Raw genomic sequence first — 24,359 nt, 5'->3', positions numbered from 1 at the left:
TGTCATTAAATCAGTAAGTTGTGGATGATGAAGAAAGGAATTTTTATAGATTTGGGGCACTTACAAGTATGGTTAAGAACTTCACACGATAGAAAAGCTTTTTTGTTTGACCTCATTCGAGGTCATGTATTACCTGAGTGGTTAAGGTTCATGTTAATGCTGGTCCAGTGTCTCAGAAGTTTGGATTAAATGTTTATAAGGTAGGACCCTTTCTATAAAAAAGCTCATTTCAAAACCTCTCAGTGATTTTTACGGGCTTTAATTTTGTTAGGCGTACTTTGAGATATTCGTTGAGCAATACTGAATCCAGTTATTGGCTAAGTTAAATGTTCTAAACTTTGATTGTAAGAACCAGTTGCAGGAAGTTACATGAGGATTCCACAGGAAAAAGATTATCTGTTGCTGGCTCTGAAGATGGGGGAGGCCATGTGGAAAGTCATGTAGGCTGGCAGCAGCCCCCAGCTGACTGCCAGCAAAAATTCAGGGACCTCAGTCCAAAAACTGCAAGGAACTGAATCTGCCACAACCATGTAAGCTGGGAAGAGGACCCTGAGCTCCAAACGAGAAGCAGCCAGCCAGCATCTTGATTTACCCTTGGGGGACTCTGAGTAGAGAACTCAGCCTGCCATTCCTGACTCTCTAAGTTGGTGGTGATCTGTTACGACGCAGTAGAAAACCCAGTGTAGGGGTATGTCAGCCAGTCTAGGGATGCCCAGTGCCAGTGAGCCAGCTTACCCTTGGATTTTCTCTTCATAACTTTTGGTATTATACTGAGGTCAGAGTGGGTATCAGCAAATACTAATTGAATTTTAAAATTTATTTCTACTTCTAATTTAGGTGATTTGAGTTTTACTTTTATAATAGCATATTAAGGTACATTGAGTGATGAGGAAAGAATTTTGGTATTCTCCTTTGTTTACTTTTTGTTTTATTATTTTTTTAATCCGTGGTTGTCTTTACCTAGAAAAGAAATTGAGAAAAAACATTTTTATTGAAGCTCAGTTCTGGAATGGGATTAGCAAACTGTAGCTTGCAGGCGACGTCAAGCCCCTTACCTGTCTTTGCAAACGAAGATTGATTGGAACGCAACCACCCTCACTGGCTTATGTGTTGTCTGTGGTGGTTCTCTAAGTCTTGAATATACATTATTAAAAGAAATATATCCAGGGGACTTCCCTGGCGGTCCAGTGGTTAAGACTCCACTCTTCCAACGCAGAGGACGCACATTTGATCCCTTGTCGGGGAACTAAGATCCCACATGCCACACGGTACAGCCAAAAAAAAAAAAAAAAAAATCCAGCCACATCTGATTACCAGGATTGTGTAGACTAGTTTGTACCTCTCACCCTCTCACTCTACTCAAATAATGGAAAGTGTATTAAAATTAATAAAATTCTATAAACTCTGTGTGTCTGGAGTCCTAAGACCATCCCCAGATTTAGTGATTTGTTGGGAGGAATCATTGGGCTTGGAAGTTGTTATACTTGAGGCTAAGGTTTATTACAGCAAATGATACCAAGCACAGTCCACAGGGGAAAGGTGTGTCAGGAGCATTTGGGGGAACCAGCCATGAGCTTCCAAGAGTGCTCACCCAGAGGTTGCACAGGACACGCTTAGTCCTCGAGCAATGACTGTAGCAGCACATGTAGAGTGTAGTAAGCTCACTGGTTCCTGGTGGGGTTTGGTCATGCTGGTAACCATGCTTGGTGACTGACTGTAGTGACCAAACCCAGTCTCCCACAGAAGGAAAGCAGTGCTCACCATAAATTACATGATTTGCAGAGACCGTCTAGACAGAATAGTACAGTGTGGCCAAGGTACTGAGTGTGCAAAATACTTCTATCAATTTGAATATTCCAAGAGATCAGTTCTCAAGTGCCAGTCAAGGGCCAGTGAGGAAAGCAGCCCTTCTGAGTGCACGTGGTTGGTTCAGCTCAACCGCTGAGTTAACACTCCTGAACACTCCATAGTAAGTGTTCAGAAACATAACACAGAATTTTTGCTGGTTGTCAGTGTTCTGCTATACAGTGTTTTATATATATAGTTTCATGTATATATAAAATATTCTGCTAGTTCAACTATATTTCAGATATGTTCTTTTAGTGAATTGATTATTTTGTCAGCATTATCTTTATTTTTCAAGTAAGAAAATCTACATGACTTCGTGAATCAAGCCCAGCATAACTTTATAGTATCATGGGTCTTTAAAACTTCACCAAGATAAACATTGTTTTGTTTGAATTTACAGTTTAAACCAAGTATCTTCTTAAGAGTGGACTACTTTGTTGTTTCTAGCTTTTAGAGACTGAAACAACCTGGCACTTCTTTTTCATAGTTCATGTTCTTGCATAAATGTTAAAGAGTAATCATTTTCAGAGCTGACTTATCTCCATAATATTGTTTTAGCTCATTGTGGTCAATAAAATTCCCAACAGTATGTTAAACATTATCTTTTAGTTATTGAAGTAATGATGAAATGAGCATTATAAAACATTACACCTTTTAAAATCCTTGATATTAATATGAAGTGCTTGCTGTATCACCTTTATTGACCCTCATGTTATGGAAAAATACACAGGACAAATTTCTTCTTTAGAGAGAATTCATTTTGCCTTTCTGCACTTCAGTAGCTGTTGAAGTTAAATATGTAGACATATATATGTATGTGTATCTGTGTGTGTGTATATATGTTTTCCTCTATTCTTTTGGCTGGCATTATTTTCTAGACACAGGCTGGTGTATGTGTTTAGAATCCTGTGTGGATAGTGGGGATTCCTGAGATTATTCACTTACCTTGTTGTGTGACTCTGGACGACTACATATAAATCATTTTATCTTCCTCTGTTTCAGTTTACCTAGTTTGCCCTCTTTCACCATGTTTTATAAGATATGGTCAGATGCTACTTGCCTGAAGTCTGATTGGGACCTTTTCAGCTAACCTCTGAAATAATTGCTTTTAATTAATTAATTTATTAATTTATTTATTTTTGGCTGCATTGGGTCTTCATTGCTGCGCGCAGGCTTTCTCTAGTTGTGGCGAGTTGGGGCTACTCTTTGTTGCGGTGCGCGGGCTTCTCATTGTGGTGGCTTCTCTTGTTGCGGAGCATGGGCTTTAGGCGCACGGGCTTCAGTACTTGCAGCACGTGGGCTCAGTAGTTGTGGCTTGTGGGCTCTAGAGCGCAGGCTCAGTAGTTGTGGTGCATGGGCTTAGTTGCTCTGCAGCATGTGGGATCTTGCCGGACCAGGGCTCGAACCCGTGTCCCCTGCATTGGTAGGCGGATTCTTAACCACTGCGCCACCAGCGAAGTCCCTAAAATAATTGCTTTTAGATTTTCTTTACAGTGAGTGTTTTTGGCTTCAGTGGATTGTGAACAAGTAGCTAGATACAAATGTCTAAAGAGCAGAATCTATATTTTATTAATCTTTATAGTCCTCCTGTTGTCCAGCACTGAGCCTTGCTGTTTCCTAGTTTCAAACCCAGAGCAAACAAGGAGTCTGTGACTTTGATAGTCAATCAGAAATGCAGCTAGGAGCAGATTTGGGTATCACAGGTTTGAGACCAGCCAGCAACCTTGTTAATGGTGGGAAAGGAAACCCATCTGGCATATGCAGAACTGCATACCTCAAAGTCCAAAATAATGGTTATCCACGAGAATAATTGTGAGTTGTCAAGAAAATATTAAACTCTCTTCAGCATATGGTATTCTAGAAGATGGAAGTAGAAGAAATTATGGAAAACTACAGCCTCCTCCTAGAGATCACAGTATGGAAGGATGTATTAAAGGCTCCTGAGAAATCTCAGCACTTAATTTTATTCAACCATGTTTATTCAAATTGATTTGACTGTGGAACTCCCTTTTCTCTGAATGCCTGTTAACACCTCCTGGAACCCATGTTTGGAGGGTACACCTTAGGCCCTGTGAGGCTGTGTAGTTGCTTTTCAGTGTTCTTGCTTTTGTTTATTCCCTTGTTCCTTAGGGCACTTACCTGGCTTGTTTCCTTTGAAGCCTTCTTTCTACCTTCTCTAGGCTCCTCCCTCCATTTCTTCCATCCCATCTCCCCACCCCCCCACCCCATTCTGCATTGTGTAGGATTTTATTTTGTTTTAGTTTAGTTTAGTTTTTTTAAATTGAAGTGTGTTTGCTGTACAATATTATATAAGTTACAGGTATACGATGTAGTGATTCACAATTTTTAAACGGTATACTCCATTTATAGTTATCGTAAAATATTGGCTATATTCCCCGTGTTTACAGTATATCCCTATAGCTTATTTTATACGTAATAGTTTGTGTAGGATTTTAATTCTTTGCCTTGAATAAAAGCAAAGCCTGACTCATAACCAGCAACAACCTGTGTCTTGCCTCTGGTTCTGTTTGCACAAATGAACAGATTAATCTTTTTGAGTATGCTGTCCTTTTTGCTTCTCTGTTAATTTTGAGGCCCCAGTTTTGAGTGTAGGTTTGAGTTGGATGCCCTTAGCCTCCAGCTGACCAGGGGTACGTGTGCCACCCCTGCCTGGGTCTGCCAGAAGGCCGTGTTGCAGAAAGACGTGGGCTGTGTCTTTCTCTGAACATATTTGAAACAGAGAGAATGGTCAGACAGGTTGTGTCACAGACTGCACCCATATTCCAGTGATATACTGTCTTCCTTGGAGGAAGGGTGCTTTTCTTTGTTCTCCTGGAGTCACTCGCCAGGCCCTGTGGTCCTGGTTCTGGGCGGATCTTTGCTGCGGGCTCCTCCTGGACCTGGGCCTGCAGGCGCTTCTCCACACTCAGCTGCTGCTCAGTGAACTCTGACTGACCCAGCAGGTTCCTTCTTGAGTGCCGCGGTTTCTCTCTCTTGCTCTTTGTCTTAGGGTGAGCCTTTGCCCTGCTGTTTCTCGTTTCCTCCTTGGGCTCCTCAGAGCAGGCACTTTGGATGCTGAGATGAGGTGGAGTGGTGCTTTTGTGAACCCATGTCGGTATTCTGTTGTTCTCACTGGGCTGGAATTGGAGGTTGGAAACATTTGGTTTGGGGAAGGCAAGCCAAGTGGTTTACAGAGGTGTAACCATGGGTGTAGCTTGTTAAACCTGTTTACCTCCGAAAATATTTTTTTTTCTTGAATGTGTGAGAAAATCTGTAGCTTTTGTTTCCCTCTTACTAGCTGGCAGTGATTTTCATGGATAAAGTTTCAGTCACAGAAAGCTCACCAAGTAAACAGTGAAAGTGTATCTCCTATCAGTAGTTTAAGACTCTGTTGTCTAGAATTTTGTTGCTTTTATTGATTTTTAATCCCAGAAGAAAATAAAATACTGTTAGGAGCTGGTATTCTGATACACTCCTTCCATTCTTGGTGGTTTTGCTGTCCTTTTTCACACAACCAGTGTAGTTCTTGATAAATAGCCAGTGAACAGCCCGTTGTTAATTAAGGAGTGTGTGTGTGTGTGTGTGTGTGTGTGTGTGTGTGTGTTACGATTCCACGGGAATTTAAAGACCACATGGATAAGGATTCTGGTGTCCCAACCCCGCCCCCAGTATATCCGCTGTACCCAGAATGATTTCTGATTCAACCACTTTGTTAAACGAATGAATTCCATTTTATAATTGAGTGGAAATGAGAGCATTTGCTAACTAAATTTGTTGGCTTATCAGCTACCAGTACTCTTCATTCTCCTTAATTTTTAAGCGCGGTCTTGGTTTTGGCGGTGTTACTTGTCACGGCTGCCATGGCGTATCTGCTTCAGCATATTTGCTGTTGCCCCACCTTTTAACCTTCTTAAAAACATTCAGTGGTGGTGGTTAGATTTAAAAGCTTCTCAGCAGGCAGGACCTTATACTTCTCTTGTTCTTTCCTTAAAATTCTCCTGACTGTTCTCATTTGTACTGAGTTGAAGAAAGGGAGGCTGAACCCGGATAAACATGGTGAACTGGTCATAGCCTGGCCCTCGCTGATCCTCCCAGGGCAGGTCTGGGCTGGCCGGTAATTGGGTGGGAAGCCTCGGAGAGCAGAGGCAGTGCTGTCGGGTGTGGCCCTGCCAGTTTGCAGGGCTAGCAGGCGCACAAGGTGCTTCCCTGGCCCCGCTGGGGACGCCTTCTTGTGTGGGCTGAGACCAGGGCTCGAGGCTTGTGTTTTTGTTTGAGCTGTTTTCTGTCCTGTAATTGGTTATCTCAAGGAATGATTTTAGTTTAGTTACCATCTTCCTTTTGTTTTACCAGCTGGGTGAGTATTTAGCTACAAAGGCGTCATCTGAAAATGAAGAGGTTATCATTTATTATTGATACTCCACTGTTGCTCTTGGTGTGACCTTTCTATAAAGTTTAGAATTAAAAGCTTTAATTTATGAAAGTTAGAGTGGTGTTTCATCTGGCTGATTGGTTTCATTTGCTTTACCCCAGAAGGTCGGCTTAATCTTGTAGTTAACTTCCTTTTTTTTTTCATATTTTATTTACTTATTTTTAATTAATTAATTTATTAATTTATTTACGGCTGCGTTGGGTCTTCGTTTCTGTGCGAAGGCTTTCTCCAGTTGCGGAGAGCGGGGGCCACTCTTCATCGCGGTGCGCGGGCCTCTCACTGTCGCGGTGGCCTCTCTCGTTGTGGAGCACAGGCTCCAGATGTGCAGGCTCAGTAGTTGTGGCTCACGGGCTTAGTTGCTCCGCGGCATGTGGGATCTTCCCAGATCAGGGCTCGAACCCGTGTGCCCTGCATTGGCAGGCAGATTCTTAACCACTGCGCCACCAGGGAAGCCCTCGCAGTTAACTTCTTAACTTTGTTAGTGGATGCAGTTTTTATCCAGGAGGACTCTACACATGTATACGTTTATACATGGATTTAGATAAAGATTTGATTTATAGGAATTAGGACGCTTCAGTTCAGGGGTAGCTCTTTAATTACAAAGCTCTTTCCTGAACATTTCATGAAGAAATTTGTAAATGGGATTACAGGAAGTAACTTTAGCTTAAAGAGTATCAGAGGAATTGCATAGAACATTATGCTAATTAATTTTTTAAATTAAAAATTTATGATACTTATTTAAAATCTATTTTTTAAAGAAAAAGACAGTGATTTTGTTGAATATCCACCTATTTAGAAAATTGCAGAATTTTTTTATTCCTGGCTTTCCAGCTGATTACAGCTCACATTTTATCCTTGTGAGCTGTGTGCTTCCCATTTTATCCTTGCTCTCCCCATCGCTCAGATGTTGTATGCACTGCCAGGTAACTGGCAGATTTTAAGGGAGAGACAGTGGGGTCTTTTTATCATCTTGGCTGCACGGTATTATAGATTATTAAAATAAAGAATCCCTAAAAGTAATGGAAGTCATGGAGCCATTGTGATTCCTACCATACAGTCTGTGGGAGGTTGTCTACGATGAGGTGGAAGTCATAAATGCACCTTAACTGGGTTCAAGGAGCCCAGAAATTAGAGTGCTGGCGGCCAGCTTGTCCTCAAGCATGTCCTCCATGAGGGCATCTTACAGGTCAATATCTTGGAATGTTTCTTCTCCAGTGACCTCTTTGCCAAGCAGCTGAATTTCCAGCCTCCTGCCAGGTGGCTCTCTGTGTCTGTGCTAGTCCTGTGATCATTTAAAACTCCCTGTATTCCAAAGAATTACCTTCTTTCCGCTGTTCTTTGCTCTTGAATGTGTCCTCTATTTCAATTGGTAGCACCACTATCTTGACTGTCATGAAATTTGGCCTTTCCTAGTGCATTACTTTAACCAACTGATTCTTTATCTGAAGTATTTTCAGTAGTGCTATTTGGTTACCAAACAGTTTTAGAGTAATAATTATTAAAGTAGTAGGCTGGAAATGAATTAATAACGCTTGCCAATGTGCTGAATTACTTTCAGCACATTAAAACGCTATAGTAACTTAATTTGCTAGAGCACTTCATCAGTGGAGCTGGGAATGGAAACAAGTCTGAAGGCATGGACTTTATCACTGACCCAGAGCAGTCACTGGTACCAAGAAGCCACATTGGAAGGATGTGAGTGAATTTGCCCCAGTTCATCATTATTCCAAGAAATAAATTTAGAACCTATTTCCCATTGATGATGGGTCATTTGATTTATCTTTTTGTAAGAGAACGTATGTGCTCTCTCTACACACACACCCAATCTGTAGGATTATGTTGTTATTGTCTCTTGCCTCCCAACGTGAACTCTAAACTTCCATTTGTCTAGACTTGTCTGTGTATCTTGAATATCCATGGTACTTTGCTACCTTATGTGCTTTCTTTTCTCTTTTCTCATCTTTATCTGTTAAGAATTTTTAAGAAATATCTCCTTTATTTGATTTCAAGGTCTTTATGGAACTGTGTCTCATTAAATTTTCTCTCTTGCGTAACACCTTACACGTAGTGCGTACTTAATACATATTTGTTTAATGGAACATTTTCTGTACTTGGAGATATTTAGCAGATAGTTAATTTTCTTAAATGCAAGTAACAGAAAACAAACGTAGCTAGTTTAAGAGGAAAAGTAAATTTTTTGGAATCATGCTAGTATATCCTGAGGAATCTAAGGTAAAGCTGAAGGGTGAACTGGGCCTCAGGGAGATCTGGGAACCTCACTAGCAGGAACTCACGGGTCTTTCCTTTAGAGATTTGTCAGTAGTGTGTCTCAGCTTCTACCTCTCAGACTCTGTAACTCTCAATTCAAGATCATCTGCAGAATCTGCTTGCCTCAGATCTGGTCATTTGCCTACCTAAGGCCAATCATAGTAGACACATGACTGTTCAGACATGGGAGGCCATCCCTGTGGCTGCTTGGAGGTGGATGGCTATCCCCCGGTAGAAAAGCAGTTGTTCTCTGAAAGGAGGGGTCAGAAATAAATTGTAACGGATGTCTCCTACAGTGGTATTTCTGACTTCTGGAAACTGAGCCAGTATGGGTTTGGTAGATTGCAGGTGACTTCAGCTGTGGTCAGGTTAGGGTGTTGTCCTTGCCTTTGCTGACTGATTTCATAGGAACTACTTGCTCATGTCTTAATCTTGTCGTTTGTGATACTTAATCACTAATTCAGGAGACTCCTAGTTCTGAAGTTCATTGGGTCAGAGGAGAGAAAAAAAGTCATAATACTAATAATTTTGTTATGTTTTAAACATTAGCAAATTATGATCATAGCTACATAGTCACTCTTTGGTTCTGTGAATTTGACCACTGCAGTATTTTTTCTACTGCAAAGGATCCTGATTTTCTCTTCTGTATTATTTCTGTAAATGGGCTGTAGACCTGAAGAAAGTAATTGTATATGAAAATTTTCAGAGGGCACCAGTTGGTTAGCTTTCCAAAGAAAGCAGGAGAAAATCAGTCTCTCCGTCTGTCTCTCTGTCTCTCTGTCTCTCTGTCTCTCTGTCTCTCTCTCTCTCTCTCTCTCTCTCTCTCTCTCGTATTTTGCTATGGCAGCCTGAGCAGACCAAAACAGAGGGCGGTGCTGAGAAGCGTGGTGCTGCTGTAACAAATATCTTAAAATGTGGAAGTGGCTTTGGAACTGGGTGTGGGTAGAGGCTGGGAGAGTTTTGAGGTGCACAGAAGCAAAAACCGGGATTGCTGTGAAGGGACTGCTAAAGATGATTCTGGTGACAACTGAGAAAGAAGAGAAATGATTATATTTTTGATACATTTGGTTAAATAATATCATATTAATTTCATCTGTTTCTTTTTATTTTCTTAATATGGCTACTAGAAAATTTTAAATTACATAGCTTTCTTTCATTGGGCCGCACTGAAATAGAGCTACATGTATGAATATGGATAAATATAAAAAAAAGATAATGTTGATGGAAAAGTAGGTCATTCAGAGCTGTGTTCACAGGATACCATTTAAAAATTTTATATAAAGTTTAAAAGCTTGCAAAATAATTCTATATAGTATTTATGTGTGTGTGTGTGGTAGAAAAAGAATAAAAACAGGATGTTAATGAAATGCCAAATTCAGGAGAGAGTTACCTCTAGGAAGGAGGAAAACTAGACCAGGAAGAGAGAGATAGGAAATTACAACCGCATCATTAAAAAAACTGAAGAAAAATTTGTATTGTGTTAATATTTGATGAAGGGTGATTGGGTAATGAAAACATGTATTTTTTATTTCTTATCCTTTTCCATGTGCTTAAATTATTTCATAATAAATAGTAAGTATCTCTAATTCTTGAAATATTTCTAGTAGAATTTTTCCATTTAACTAAGCGATGGGAGAGCCAGTGAAGTAACTTGTGCAACTGCAGAACAATAAAATAGCTGCACTGTGATTCAGAACCAAGTCTTTCTTGGTCCAAAACTCACAGCCCTCCTTTCTCATTAATCAGATTCTACAGTATAAAGATAAAATGTAAACTGAAGCTTCTGAACCTGCAGGCTCCTCTGACCTGTCTTTGATTCTTCCCTTCTCCTCTCATCCCCGGTACATGCACCTCCGCATGCCTGCACACAGACACACCATGCACGTGCATTCATGCACACGTGTGCACATGTGCACACCATCTTTGTGGAAGAATGTGAGTTCCTTACTGTCAGGCTGGGGCTAAGACAGCTAGTGTCTGGTGAGCTGTAGTTTATCTCTGTGTCCACGTGAGGAAAGTTCTTCCACGTTCATCAGGATTTCAGGCTTGGGGGAGCAGTTCTAAAATAAAATATGCTGAAGTGTTGCCTCTTACTCTCTTTTGCTAAAGATATTTGTTATGGCCTTTTGCTTCCTGTTAGAAATTAGAAATGCCTATGTGAAGAATACATGGTTTCCTTTGCTGGCTAAGGCATTAGTTGTCGTTTTGATTGGCTGCTGAAGACACTATTTGTTGTGTTCCTCATTGTCCTTTACATCGAGATCCTCTTAGGAATCAAGAAAAAAAACTTTGCAGAAAATAAATACAAAATTTAAAACATTTACTAAATGCTTAATGTGTTAGATGTGATTATTTCTCCAAATTGAAGATGAGGAAACAGGCATGGGAAAGTTAAATAAATTGCTTAAGATAAATAAATTGCTTAAGATAACCTGCCGTTGAGGGCAGGGCTGAGCTTGAGATGATGTTGGGGTCATGTCTGTGCAATCTCTTTTTTCTCAAATCCAATCCACTTTTCTGTCTCTTCTCACCTGAATAAGGTTTAATGTTGGTGATATTCGTAAGGTTCCAACCTGAACCTTCTCTTCTTACTTTTACATAACTTCCATGGACAGTCTTTTCTAACTCTCATACCTTCATGCACTGTTTCTGTTCTTATGATTCCTGAACTTGTATCTCCGTGTCATATCCCTTTCTTAAAGCTCCAGACCCATAGAGCCGCTGCCTCTTGGTCAGTTTTACCTCAACTATTTCATAGGCATTGCAATATTAACATATCAAAACCATATTTAGTATTAGTAACCATCCCTCTCCAGATATATTGGACATATAATATTTCCTGAATTCCCATTCTTGATAAATGTACCTCTCTTGTTGCTCAAACCAGGTGCTTGGGGAGTCCTTTGCCTCTGCTTTCACTTTCATTTCTAACATCCGGGAGCCCTTAAGGATTGTTACATCTCATTCCTTGTTTTCTTTCTTGTTCACTTCTCTCTACTCCCACTTCCCTCAACATCTTCTTTATCTCTTGCGTTGATTATGGAAGAGCCTTCTAGCTAGCTCCTTTCCCTCCTTGCCCATAGTAGAGTCAGTTCTTCAGACTGTTGTTTGGATGATCATTCCATATCAACATGTGACTTGGTCAGGCCCTGTTAAAACTGCCTGTGGCTCCCCCAGTTCCTCAGAATAAAGCTGCATGCCCTGCTCTGGTCTGCAAGGTGTTCAACAGCCCTCTCTCTTCTCCTGCCTGTAGATTTTCCTGCATGTGCTCTGTTCTCTCTGGCCTCATACTTGTGGTCCTCCTGTTCCTAGCCCCGAATGTACTTCCTTCTCTCTCTGCCTCATAACCTACACTTAGCATTCAGCTTTAGGTGGCAGTTCTTTCCTTCTTCCCTTCTCCCTGTGCCCCACCTGGCTTTGTTTTCCTCTTGTTCCCGTGGAGCCTGAACAACACTTCGATTGCAATACTTCCACCACATTGTTTTATGACTATTTCATTTTGACCTCCCCATCCCCACAATGCCCTGTGCCCCCTTTGCTTCTGCACGTGAGTCCCCAGCACAGGCCACGTGTAGCTGGTTATTTGTTGACATTTTTCTAGGACAGTGGTTCTCAACTGGGGATGATTTTGTCCCCCAGAGGACACTTGGCAATGCCTGGAGACATCTGTGATAGTCACGATTGGTGGGGCAGTGCTAACACCTCTAGTGGGTAGTGGCCAGGGACGCTGCTAAACAGCCCGCAGTGCACAGGGCAGGACCCCACACGATCCAGCGTGAAATGGCAGCAGCGCCGAGGCTGAGAAGCCCTGCTCTGGCGGGAAGCGCGGACCCTGAGAGCGCTAAAAGACAAGACGTTCCATCACAAAAAGATGAAATTAAACTTGGAGTTCTCAAGTAACATATAAAACTTTTCAGTGTTGAGGAACTTAATTTTCAGTGTAAACGACCCTGGTTCTTTTTGTGGCCTATTGTTAATATTTATTTGGAAGCTGTGTTTGGGGGGAAACGTGACCCCTGAGCTTATTAATGGGTTAGCAGTATTTAGTAATTAAACACTTTAGTAATGCTGTAATGTAGGCATGCAACTGAGATCGTGGAAAGGATAGTGGAACTAAGCTCTTCTTTTGAGAATTTTTTTCATTTACTTTTTCGTATTTTAAATGCGCCTGGTAACAGGTGACTACCCAAGCTGGTTTTTGGAGGAGATGTGGGGACGGGTGATGTCCTTTTTAAGCTCTTAAAATGGTTTTAACTATAAAATCCTCAAACAAGGCCAAATGTGGTAAACCTTTTGCCTTGTGTGTAGATTAGGAAATGATGAAAGCCACAGTGCTAACCAACCTCCACACACACACACACACACACACGCACACACGCACGCACGCACACACCCACACCCATGCACACACATATACCCACAAGTGATAACCCTCACGCACTTGTATCCTCTTCACTTGCTCTAGCCAAGTGCCTGCTATAATGCCAGTGACACAGTCCATGCTGACCGTCAGCACAAAGGGCTCCTCACGAGGGTCCCCACAGCTACACTGTGCATTGACCGGGTACAGAATCCGTTCAACTAAATGTACAGTTTACATTTAGTAAATTTAAAATTTAGTGTAGGTATTAAATTAGGAGGGGCTACTGATATACTGGAAAATTAGAATGTTGAAGGGTAGATTGTTGCTGACATTAGTACGGGACTGACTTGCAAAACCAAGTAATGGGAAAATAAAATACCTACCACACTTGAAAGTTTTAGCATGTGTCTGGGCAAAGACAGCAAACATTACAGAAGAATGTTTTGATTCTTTTCTCCAGGATTGGCTGTTGATATGACTTCTGTTTTATAATCTGGTTTTCAAAAAAAATTCTTATTTTTCTGGTAGTTCAGAAATTTGAGTAAAAGAAAGAATAGGAAATGTTAGGAAGAAGACTCAGTGATTCATTCTTTAAATAGTTCCTGTTGATATTAGCAATTTCAAATTAGCCTCTTGAAAATATAATATTGTATTGGAAGTGTGTGGGAAAAGTCCATTTTTCATCTTTATCATTGGAGACTTCTTTGGTAAATTAAGTGGTTTACACCTGAAGAGGCAATTTTCTTTATAGTTGGCTTTTAACAAATAGTGAATATTATTTACCCCATATTAAAATTCAAAATCAAAACAATACTTTTTTTCCAATAGGTGTTAGATTGACTAATGGCCATTCAGGTTGGTGTTATGAGTTCAATTTTTGAGACTGACATATGTGTGGTACATTTCTTTTAGTTTATTGACGGAAGATTGAGATATTTGTACTGAATTTGGTGGATTCTGTGAGATAGTGCCTGGCTTACAATTGATTTAATCTCTTGTCTTTGGGTATATGGCGTACTTAGTTTGGATTTTGTGTCAAAATAGAAGTTTAAGCTACAGATACTATATCTACAAAGTTATTTCAGTGAATATAGTCATAAGGGAATAGAATAATAGGCATGTATAAATGTGAATTTGAATAAAGAGTTCTCCAAATTTAATTGCATTTCTCTTAATTTTTATTTTTTTCAGACAAATCCTACAGAAATTTTAGAGTATTCATCAGATAGTGAAAAAGATGATGAGTCGGAGAATGTCTTGTTCATTGATTCAGAATCCTCTCACAAATACCACGTGGATTTTGGATCAGATGGAAGACAGGTTATGGAGAGACTGATAAACCCGAGGGTAAAATCTACAGAGACCATTTTGCATACACCCCAGAAAGAGACAAAGCTTCCCAAGACTCCAGAAAATTCAGCAAAGAAGAAGAAGCTTTTAAGGTTAAATTACACCTTTTTAAATACTTTTTTAAAGTTTTTCTCTTTCTTAAAAAGCCCAAATACCTACAATGTTAATTTAAAAATACTTATTTACTTGGGAAGGAAGATTGACAGAATAGAATTATAATTCTGATAAGCAGTTATGGAGTCCTAATTTCTGGAGATTGTTTATGGAATTGTTCATCCAAGTTGAGCTTTCACTGTTTCAGTCATAACCAGCTTATGTGACTGTTTTCCTTAATGGAGATTGGTTGCTTGGGTTTATCAAATTTTATTGAGCACCCGTGTTCCAAGTGCTATCTTAGACAATTAAGACGAGTAAATGACTGTTCCTGTTTTTGAGTTAATCATGTCTAAAAGAGGGAAATAGAAATATAGACTATTGAGATTACTTTTGTGATTGTGGTTGGCCAGGGAAACACTTACAGATGCAAAGACTTACGGGCAAGAATTCATGGGCAAGAAACTGGCTGGTGTGTGTGTGAAGAACCATAGGGGCCAGGCCATGGAGGGCCCAGCAAGACGTGTGAAGGGGCCTGGGGTGTGCCATGTAGGGGGACGTGTCCCAACCCTGTGTTGTACATCATCTCTTTGTGTTTTAAATTAGAACAAAACAGTGAAAACAAAACCCCAGTGAAAGTGAGAAGGAGAACTTGTGGGAAACAGTGCCACAAAAGCAGACTTAATGGAAAGTTTCAAGGAAAAAGGAGTGTAGTAGAAAGTGTAAACATGGCGATGAAGAACACGGTTTTAGATCTGTTTAGGGTATGTCTGCGTCAAGGAGGGCAAGTACAATGCACACCAAGGAGAGCCCAGTGACAGTGTTGGACAGTGTTGGTGGACTGGTGGGGCAGGAGGTGAGGGGCTCGAGTTGTGGAGGTGGTGCTGTGACCCCTCTGCTGGAAGCTGGGGTTCAAGGCAGGAGGGGGTGGGGAGCTTAGGTTGCAAGTTTGATCAGGCTTGATTGGGATCCATTGTCTAAAGAGATCTCAGAGAAAAGGTGAGATGGATTTAGAGAATAATAGGGAAGACCCAGTGGAGGCAGAGAGGTTAGGAATAATTACTCTCAGTGTCCAGGAAAGGAAGTGGGAGAGGGGGGCCTGTCTTGAATAAAGGAGTGGAGAGGAAAGTAAAAGGATGTGACCGAGTGTAGTGGGATGGACATAGCATGGTGAGTCAATTGATGCCTGTTCACTGTATTTTTTTTTTTTTAACATAAAATAAGACAGAAGGCCTTATGCCCAAAGTGAAGAAGTTACAGCCTCAAATGAATATGGTGATGGTTTGTAATAGTCTCTGGAGAAAACAGGAAAGGAAGCAAATTAAAGGAATTCAAATGTCTTTGTTGAAGTTGATCCTATGCAATTAGAGAAGGTCATGTTCCCAACCCTGTTGGGGGCCTGCTGTGTGCCAAGCACTGTTTCATGTCCTGGAGGGACAGCAGTGAACAAAGGCAGTGAAAGCTCTACCTGTACTGAGGGGAAGGCTGATGAGGAGCCAAGAAGTAAAGTAGATGTCATGTCAGAAGGAAATAAACTTTACGGAGAAAAAGCAGAAAAAGAGGGACAGATGGCCAGGAGGAAGGGGAGGACATTTCTATTTTAAACAGGGGATCAGGGAAGCCTCTGAGAATGTGACTTATTGAGCAGCTGGAAGAACAGAGCTGACACTTCCTGAGCTGAGGTAGGAGGGTGGTGAGGGGATCATATGGTTTGGTTTGGTTTTCCTTGGTGGGAATATCATGAGGCTTTTTTGGGGGAGATGAGGTTGTTAGTCTTTTGCTATCTCTGTACATTGACTGTACAAGTTCTTTTCACAGTTACCTGGGGTTTGAGTTTTTCATACTCCCAAACAAAAATTGGAGTTTCAAATGCTTTTATACTTGTATGCATACATTTTGGGGGAGTGTATAAAAGTTTATATTTGTGTGGTCAATTCTGTAGGTAGGTTGTATTGTGTCAAGTTGCCTCCCAGTTACTTTTTAAACATAGGAAGTTCTTCTGTATCCTTAGTAATAGTGATCTACTTTTATACATATTGTGTTATCTTCTTTCAGTTTTATTGAGATTTAATTGACATAGAGCACTGCGTAAGTTCAAGTTCAAGCATAATGGCTTGTCTATTATTGTGAACAGTCATTTACTTGTCTTACTTGTCTTAATTGTGAGGAAGCTTTTTAGTTTGATGTTGTTCCACTTGTTTATTTTTGATTTTGTTGTGTGTGCTTTAGGTGTCATATCCAAAAAATCATTGCCAAGACCCATGCCATGGAGCTATTTTCCTTGATTTTCTTCTAGGAGTTTTATGATTTCAGGTCTTACATTTAAGTCTTTAATCCATTTTGAGTTAATTTTTGTGAATGGTATAAGATAGGGTCTAGTTTCATTCTTTTGTATGTGAATATCCAGTTTTCCCAGCACCATTTATTTAAGAGACTGTCTTTTCTCAATTGGGTGTTCTTGGCTCCCTTGTCAGATATTAATCGACTGAGTATGCATCGATTTATTTCTGGGCTCTCTTTTCTGTTCCATTGGTCTATGTGTCTGTTTTTATGCTGGTACCATACTTGTTTGATTACTATAGCTTTATCTTATAGCTTATCTTGAAATTAGGAAGTGTGATGCTTCCCACTTTGTTCTTTATCAGGATTTCTTTGGCTGTTTGGGGTCTTTTGTGGTTCCATACAAATTTTTGGATTTTCTTTCTACTTCTATTAAAAATTCCACTGGACTCTTCCTAGGAATTGCATTGAATCTATAGACGGCTTTGTATATTATGGACATTTTAACAGTATTAATTCTTCCAATCCATGAACATGGGATATCTTTCCACTTATTTGTTTTGTCTTCTGTTTCTTTTATCATGATTTTATATATTGAAAATCCTAAAGATTCCACCAAAAAACTGTTAGATTTAATCAACAAATTCACTAAAGTTGCAGGATACAAAATTAACATACACAAATCAGTAGTGTATCTATAGAGACACTAATAATCCCATTTACAATAGCATCAAAAACAATAAAATACTTAGGAATAAAGTCAGCCAAGGAGGTGAAAACTACAGTTTTCTGTAGTTTTCTACAGTGAAAACTACAAGACATTGATGAAAGAAATCATGAGGTTTTTGACTATGTTCAGTTAGACGTTATATATCTGAGTAGGAGTACGAGTCTGGACTTCACATGACAAGGTTGGTGCTGGATGTGAATTTGTAATCTTTAGTGTCCAGATGGTTTTTAGGGCATGAGCTGGGTCATTTCCTAGATCAAATGCACACTGAAAGGAGAATCTGTCACAGAATCTGTGTCTTAGGCACTCTGCAGTGGTTGAGTCACAGAGGAAGAGGCTACTGAGGGAGGAATTAAATCTAAGAGAGCATGATGTCCTGGAAAGCAGCCAGCTATGACAGATGCTGCTGGGTTTGCACTGTGGAGGACAGGGAGTATAGAGCCTTCTCAGTGGAATGGTCAGGCAAAGTCAAATTGCTGTGGATTTAGAGAGAATGGAAGGAGAGAAACTGAAGACAGCATGCATAGAAAATTCATTGTGTGTTTTGCTTTAAGGGATGTAGAGAACTGTTTGCTAATTGAAAGGAATTTGGAGATTGAGATTTCTTTTTTATGAGTGGGAATGAGAGCATATTTTTTATATATTGATGGGAAAGTTCCTCAGCAGGGGAAAGAGAGGATAACTGTTGGAGTTGTGTCTGACTTGGTGAAAGGGGTTTACAGATGGAGGGGTGTCCTGGGTTAGGAGCACAGTTAGTCCATCCATGGACAGGTGAGAGGGCAGAGTCTCTTCAGGTGCAGGTAGATATATGTGGCAGTGGGAACTCATGCAAGTTCTTTCTGATCACGTCTACTTTCTCGGTGAAATGGGAAGTGTCTTCATCAGCTGAGAGTAAGGAAAAGGAGATGATATTGGAGGAATGAGGAGAGAGAGTAGATGACATGGTCATGTAGTGGGGGAGTGAATGAACTAGGGAATTGCAGTAGGATTGTTTGGCAGGAGTGGTCATCATGAATTGAGTTTGAGACTGACTAGTCAGCATGGATTGAACCGTGGGCCTGCAGATGTGGAACAGAGTGTGGGATTGTCCACTGAGTATGATGAAACCAGTCAATAAAAGTCCTGAGAGTGATTGTGATATTGGACCATGAAATCTAGACTGGGTAAGGTCAGAATGAGAACATGCAGGGTGTAGAGCACAAAGAGATGGGGTTGTACCATCTGATCGTGGACTGGGGAGAGGTTGGTCAGACACTTCTGAAGTCATGACACTAGAGGTCATGAGCTGCACAGGTAAGAATGACTGGTGCTCAGAAGTGAATTAATGGAGGGAGGCGGTTTGTAACCTTGAGATTTAGAGGATGACCATGGGCGATGAGTGGCTGAGGTGAGGTGGAGGACACACAGTCTTGGAGGAGAGGACTTCAAGGAATGAGGAGGTTGAGGTATCAGAAGCCTGGCAGGCACTGAAATCAACAAGAATGGTGGCCTGAAGCCAGAAGATAAGGCCTCCAAAGAGTTGCTGGCACAACTGTGGAGGTGCCTTCCCTGGGGTGAAGATGGTCTATGTCCTCTCCTCCCTGCCTCCTGGAATATAAGGGAGGTGCAAGATGGCCTGGAAGCCTCAGTGAGGAGCAGGACTGCCCCTTCCAGGCCCTTCATGCCTGTCAGGTGGAGGGGAGGGAGAAAAGACAGCTGCTTTTTAAGGTCCCTGCCTCAGGGGAGGAGCAGGAAGGTAAAGAGAACATGCGAAGAGGTTGAGGACACGGGTTTTGCCAGCGACTGAAGCAACTCCAGCAATATGCACATGATTGTTTTCTTCTTGTGATTTCTAAGTGATAACTAAGAGATGTCTATTTTGTGGTTATTCTTTTTAAGTTACTGTGTTGAAAAACTAAAAGAGAGGTTGGTGTGATTAGGGTTGTCTGTCTCAGGCATCAAACTGGAAGACTTTCTGTTGACAGGAGGAGGAGCTTTACTGAACTGACCAAAAGGCCCATGATTGCCACATGATGGCTGTTTGCTGACCTGCTTCAGAAGCAGGGGAAAGGGTTACATGTTTTGGCTCATATGTGTTTAGAGCATCATGTTTTAGAGAGTTAAGAAAATCGCTTAGCTTGTTGTCTAGTAATGATTGAAGAAAGAGTTTCGCATTAAGTGTTTGATTTGTTGACGTGAAGTCTTATGAAAAGGCTGAGAATACAGACATCTTGATAATCCTCACAGGGGAAGATCACCAACTTTTGTCATAGAAGTTCAACAGGGGGCCTGAGGAAAATAAAACTGCTACTAAGGAAATAAGCAGGTGTAAGTTATAGATTTTCATTATGTAGCATGAATATAGCAGTGATTAAAAGATTTTTTTTTTTAACCTGATAAGGACTAGCTAGCAAGGATCAAGTTAAGTAGTTGGCATTTCAAGGCTGGAGAACACTGGCCCTCTCTCCCTGTGGTTTGCCCCACAGGGAAATGTTAATTCAGTCTCTTTGGGCTTTCTTCCTTGCTTATTTTTATTTTTGATTCATGGCACTGTTTGAGGCATAACTAATGAAAGTCAGTGCAACATTGTTTTGATATTTGAGTTATGTTGTCAATAATAAAGCCATATTACCCCGGTCTTACGATCAAGTTTTTTTTCACAGTGTCTATTGTATCTGACAGAGAGCAAAACTTGAAAATATTGTAACTATATTTATTTAAATTATTTTTTCTTTACCTAGTTTCTTTACCTAGTATAGCTTATTAAAAATATTATAATGATTTTTTTTTCTGGAACTTAGAATGTTTTTGAATCTTTATTCTTTTTCACTTCATACTTTGTAGAAATGTTTAGCCTTGTTGAATTGATGCCAGTAATCTTTTCAGATACAGTACCAATCTGTTTATTTTATATAAAAGATAATTAGACTATCTTAATTTGGTTAGTGAATTTATCTTTTTTTTTTTTCCACTCCACTGGTGTTTTGGATTTTATCTGTGACTAACTTAGCAGACTATATTGAAAAGAGTTAATTTGGAGGTTCCAGTCCAAGATGGCAGCATACTCACTTTCTCCCATAGACATATTGAATCTACAGCTATACTCAAGGCAGTTCCCTCTAAAAGAAATCCAGAAATGGAGTGATTGTTATACATCGGGCATACGAGAAAGTACGCCTGTTGAAGTGGGTAGGAAAGGCTAAGACATGAGACACCCTCTCACCATAAACCCCACCCCTGGCACAGTGACATAACAATCAGTAGGGAACTTGTAACTCCTAGTTTCTCTGTGAGGAGCAAAGAGTTTGGATCCAATATCTAGAACCCCAGCTTTTAAGACTTTCACTGGAGGCACTAGCCCCCATAACACCCAGCTCTAAAAGCCAAAGGGGCTTGTGTCCATGAGACCCACAAGACTACAGCAAACATAGAAGTAGTTCTTAATGGGCTTGCTAGGACTCCCCGTGGCTATTCCTCTAGGGCTCAGCACACAGAGCTGACAGAAACACTCATCTCCCAGTCTTTGCCCAGAAGAGGCCTATTTGCATATGTTAAAACCTGCTGCCTGAGGATCCGGTTCTAATTTAGCACACATCTAGGGTGCTGACTGCCAGTCTCCTCAGAGACTCAGGAGGCAGCGGGTGCCATCTTCTTGCTCTCCCTTTACATCACTGTGGGTTGATGGTGTCTCCTAGAAGAGGCTTTTTCACATGCCTGGCATTCTGGTAGCAGCTTTTGCTGCTACCACCCAGAAGAAACACTTCTTGATTGCCTGTCTCTGATGGCTAGCAGGGCTGGCATTTGTGGATCCCACCAGAAAGTAGCAAACAAAGAAGCAGTTCTTAACACACCATTGTAAAGCAATTATACTCCAATAAAGATGTTAAAAGAAAAAAAGAAACAGTTCTTTTCTGGCTATTCCCAAAGGGCTCAGCTTAGAGGGAGTAGGCAGAAATGCCCAGCTCCCAGTATTTTCCTTAAATAAGTTTCCCTGCCTACTTTAAAAGCTGCTGACTGAGGGACCAGCTTCCAGTCAGCTTGTATCTAGGTGCTGACTGAGATTCTGCCCTTTGGGACACTGATAGGTTTTGGTATACTCTCAACTTCTGGGAGCCACTGAGAACAAAGAAGGCAGCTTGGATGTTCACAAAAGTTTCAGAGAACCAAGAACTCAGGCCAAGCTGAACAATAAGGTTGTTCTCCTAAACACGTAGAGTCAAGGAAAATGAAGAATAAGAGGAATATGTTCCAAAAAAAAAAAAAGAACAAGGAAAAACTCCAGAAACAGAGCTAATGAAAGAGAGATAAGTGAATTTACCTGAAAAGAGTTCAAAATAATAGTCATAAAGATGCTCACTGAGGTGTGCAGAATAATGCATCAACAAAGTGAGAATTGTAAGAGGTAGAAGATAAAGTAACCAAACAGAAATCACAAACCTGAAGAATGCAATAACTGCACTGAAAAACTCAGTAGAGGTGTTCAACAGCAGACTAGATTAAGTGGAAGAATGGATCAGTGAACTCAAAGACAGGGCAGCAGAATTCATCCAAACAGAGGACCAAAAAGAGAAAGGAGTGAAAAAGACTGAAGATACCTTCAGGGACTTAAAAGACACCGTCAAGTGGACCAATATTTGCATTATAGGGGCCTCAGAAGGAGAAGAGAGAAACAGGCAGAAAGTTTATTCAAAGAAATAATGGCTGAAAACTTCCCTATTATGGGGAAAGAAACAGACACCTAGATCCAGGAAGTCCAGAAAGTTCTTAGTATGTTGAATCCAAACAGACCCACACCAAGACACATAAGTAAATTATTAAAAGTTAAAGAAGATCGGGCTTCCCTGGTGGCACAGTGGTTGAGAATCCGCCTGCCGATGCAGGGGACACAGGTTCGAGCCCTGGTCTGGGAAGATCCCACATGCCGTGGAGAAACTAGGCCCATGAGCCACAACTACTGAGCCTGCACGTCTGGAGCCTGTGCTCCGTAACAAGAGAGGCCACGATAGTGAAAGGCCCGCGCACTGCGATGAAGAGTGGCCCCTGCTTGCTGCAACTAGAGAAAGCCCTCGCACAGAAACGAAGACCCAACACAGCCAAAAATAAATAAATAAATATTAAAAAGTCATTATTTAAAAAAAAAAAAACCTTAAAGAAGATCATCTTAATAGCAGCAAGAGAAAATTAACATGTTACGTACCAGGGAACCCCAGTAACACCATCAGTGGATTTTTAGCACAACGTTGGCAAACAAGAAGGGTGTGGCATGATATATCCAATGTGCTGAAAGGGGAAAAAATGCCAACCAAAGAATACTTTACCCAGCAAAGTTGTCCTTCAGAGTTGACGGAGAGGTGAAGAGTTTTACAGATATGTAAAAGCTGAAGGAGTTCATCAACACTAATCTAGCCTTATAAGAAATGCTAAGGGACTTCTTCAAGCTGAAAAGAAGAGATGCTAAAGGTAACAGGAAACATGACAGGATAAATCTCACTGGCAAATGTAAATATATAGTTACATTCCGAATATTCTAATGATGTTACGGTGGTGGGTAAATCACTTCTAAATATAGTATGAAGATTAAAAGACAAAAATATTTAAAATAACTATAGCTACAATAACTTGTTAATGGATAAATAAGATAAAAGATGTAAATTGTGACATCAAAAACATAAAATGTCAGAGTGGGGGAGAGTAAATATATAGAATTCTAGTATGCATTTGAACTTAAGTTGTTTTCAGCTTTAAGTAGACTGTTACAAATATAAGGTGTATTATATAGCCCCGTGGTAACCACAGAGTAAAAACCTATAATAGATAACAAAAAAGTTAAAAAGAAAGGAATCAAAACACACCAGTATAGAAAATCAACAAATTTAAAATGGAAGAGATGAAGAGAAGAAGAAAGGAACAAAGGTGTTACAGAAAGCCAAAAAGCAATTAACAAAATGGCAACAGTAAATCCATATTTATCAGTAATTATTTTAGATATAAATGGACTAAATTCTCCAATCAAAAGACAAAGAGTAGCTGAATGGACTTTTTAAAAAAGAGGCCCAACTAAATGCTGCTTATAAGAGACTCACTTCACCTTTAAGGCCAGAAACAGACTGAAAATGAAGGGATGGAGAAATATATTCCATGAAAATGGAAACCTTAAAGAAAGCAGGGGTAGCTATGCGTATATCAGAATATATAGGCTTTGAGCCAAAAACTGTAACAAGAGGCAAGAAAAGTCATTTCATAATGATAAAGTCATCAATTCATCAAGAGGATATAATAATTGTAAATACTTATGCACCGAGCATAGGAGCACCTCAATATATAATGCAAATTTAACATACCTGAAGGGAGTTAGAAATACAATAATAGTAGGAGACATCAATACCCCACTTTCAACAATGGATGGATCATCCAGAGAATCAATAAGGAAACATTGGATTTGGACATACTACATCATATGCATTTAACATATATTTATAGGACATTCCATCCAAAAACAGCAGAATATACACACTTCTTAAAGCACATGAAACATTTCCAGGATAGATAATATGTTATGCTATAAAACAAGTTTTATTAGGTTTAAGAAGATTGAAATCATGTCAACCATGTTTTCCGACCACAGTGGTTTGGAACAAAACAATAACAGGAAGGAAACTGGAAAATTCACAAACAGATGGAGATTTAAAAAACATGCTCCTGGGCTTCCCTGGTGGTGCAGTGGTTGAGAATCTGCCTGCTAATGCAGGGGACATGGGTTCGAGCCCTGGTCTGGGAGGATCCCACATGCCGCGGAGCAACTGGGCCTGTGAGTCACAACTACTGAGCCTGCACGTCTGGAGCCTGTGCTCCGCAGCAAGAGAGGCCACGATAGTGAGAGGCCCGTGCACCACGATGAAGAGTGGCCCCCACTTGCCGCAACTAGAGGAAGCCCTCTCACAGAAACGAAGACCCAACACAGCCAAAAAAATAAAATAAATAAATAATTAATTTTAAAAAAAAACCAACATGCTCCTGAA

The 24,359-nt window shown here is 40.4% G+C and overlaps 1 protein-coding gene across 8 annotated transcripts in view; it reads left to right on the top strand.

Moving 5' to 3' along the window:
• SPIDR (scaffold protein involved in DNA repair) overlaps positions 1-24,359 on the top strand; it is a 358,585-nt gene that overhangs the window by 113,613 nt on the left and 220,613 nt on the right. For all 8 annotated transcript variants that reach the window (XM_059902231.1, XM_059902230.1, XM_059902227.1 and 5 more), the window contains exon 6: positions 14,100-14,350. In XM_059902231.1, the coding sequence (XP_059758214.1) occupies positions 14,100-14,350 (251 nt within the window). The remainder of the gene's footprint in view (positions 1-14,099; positions 14,351-24,359) is intronic.

The sequence above is a fragment of the Balaenoptera ricei genome, chromosome 17, assembly GCF_028023285.1.
Source record: "Balaenoptera ricei isolate mBalRic1 chromosome 17, mBalRic1.hap2, whole genome shotgun sequence".
Taxonomy (NCBI): domain Eukaryota; kingdom Metazoa; phylum Chordata; class Mammalia; order Artiodactyla; family Balaenopteridae; genus Balaenoptera; species Balaenoptera ricei.
Note: the sequence above shows the minus strand (reverse complement) of the source record. Positions and strands in the feature narration are given on the sequence as shown.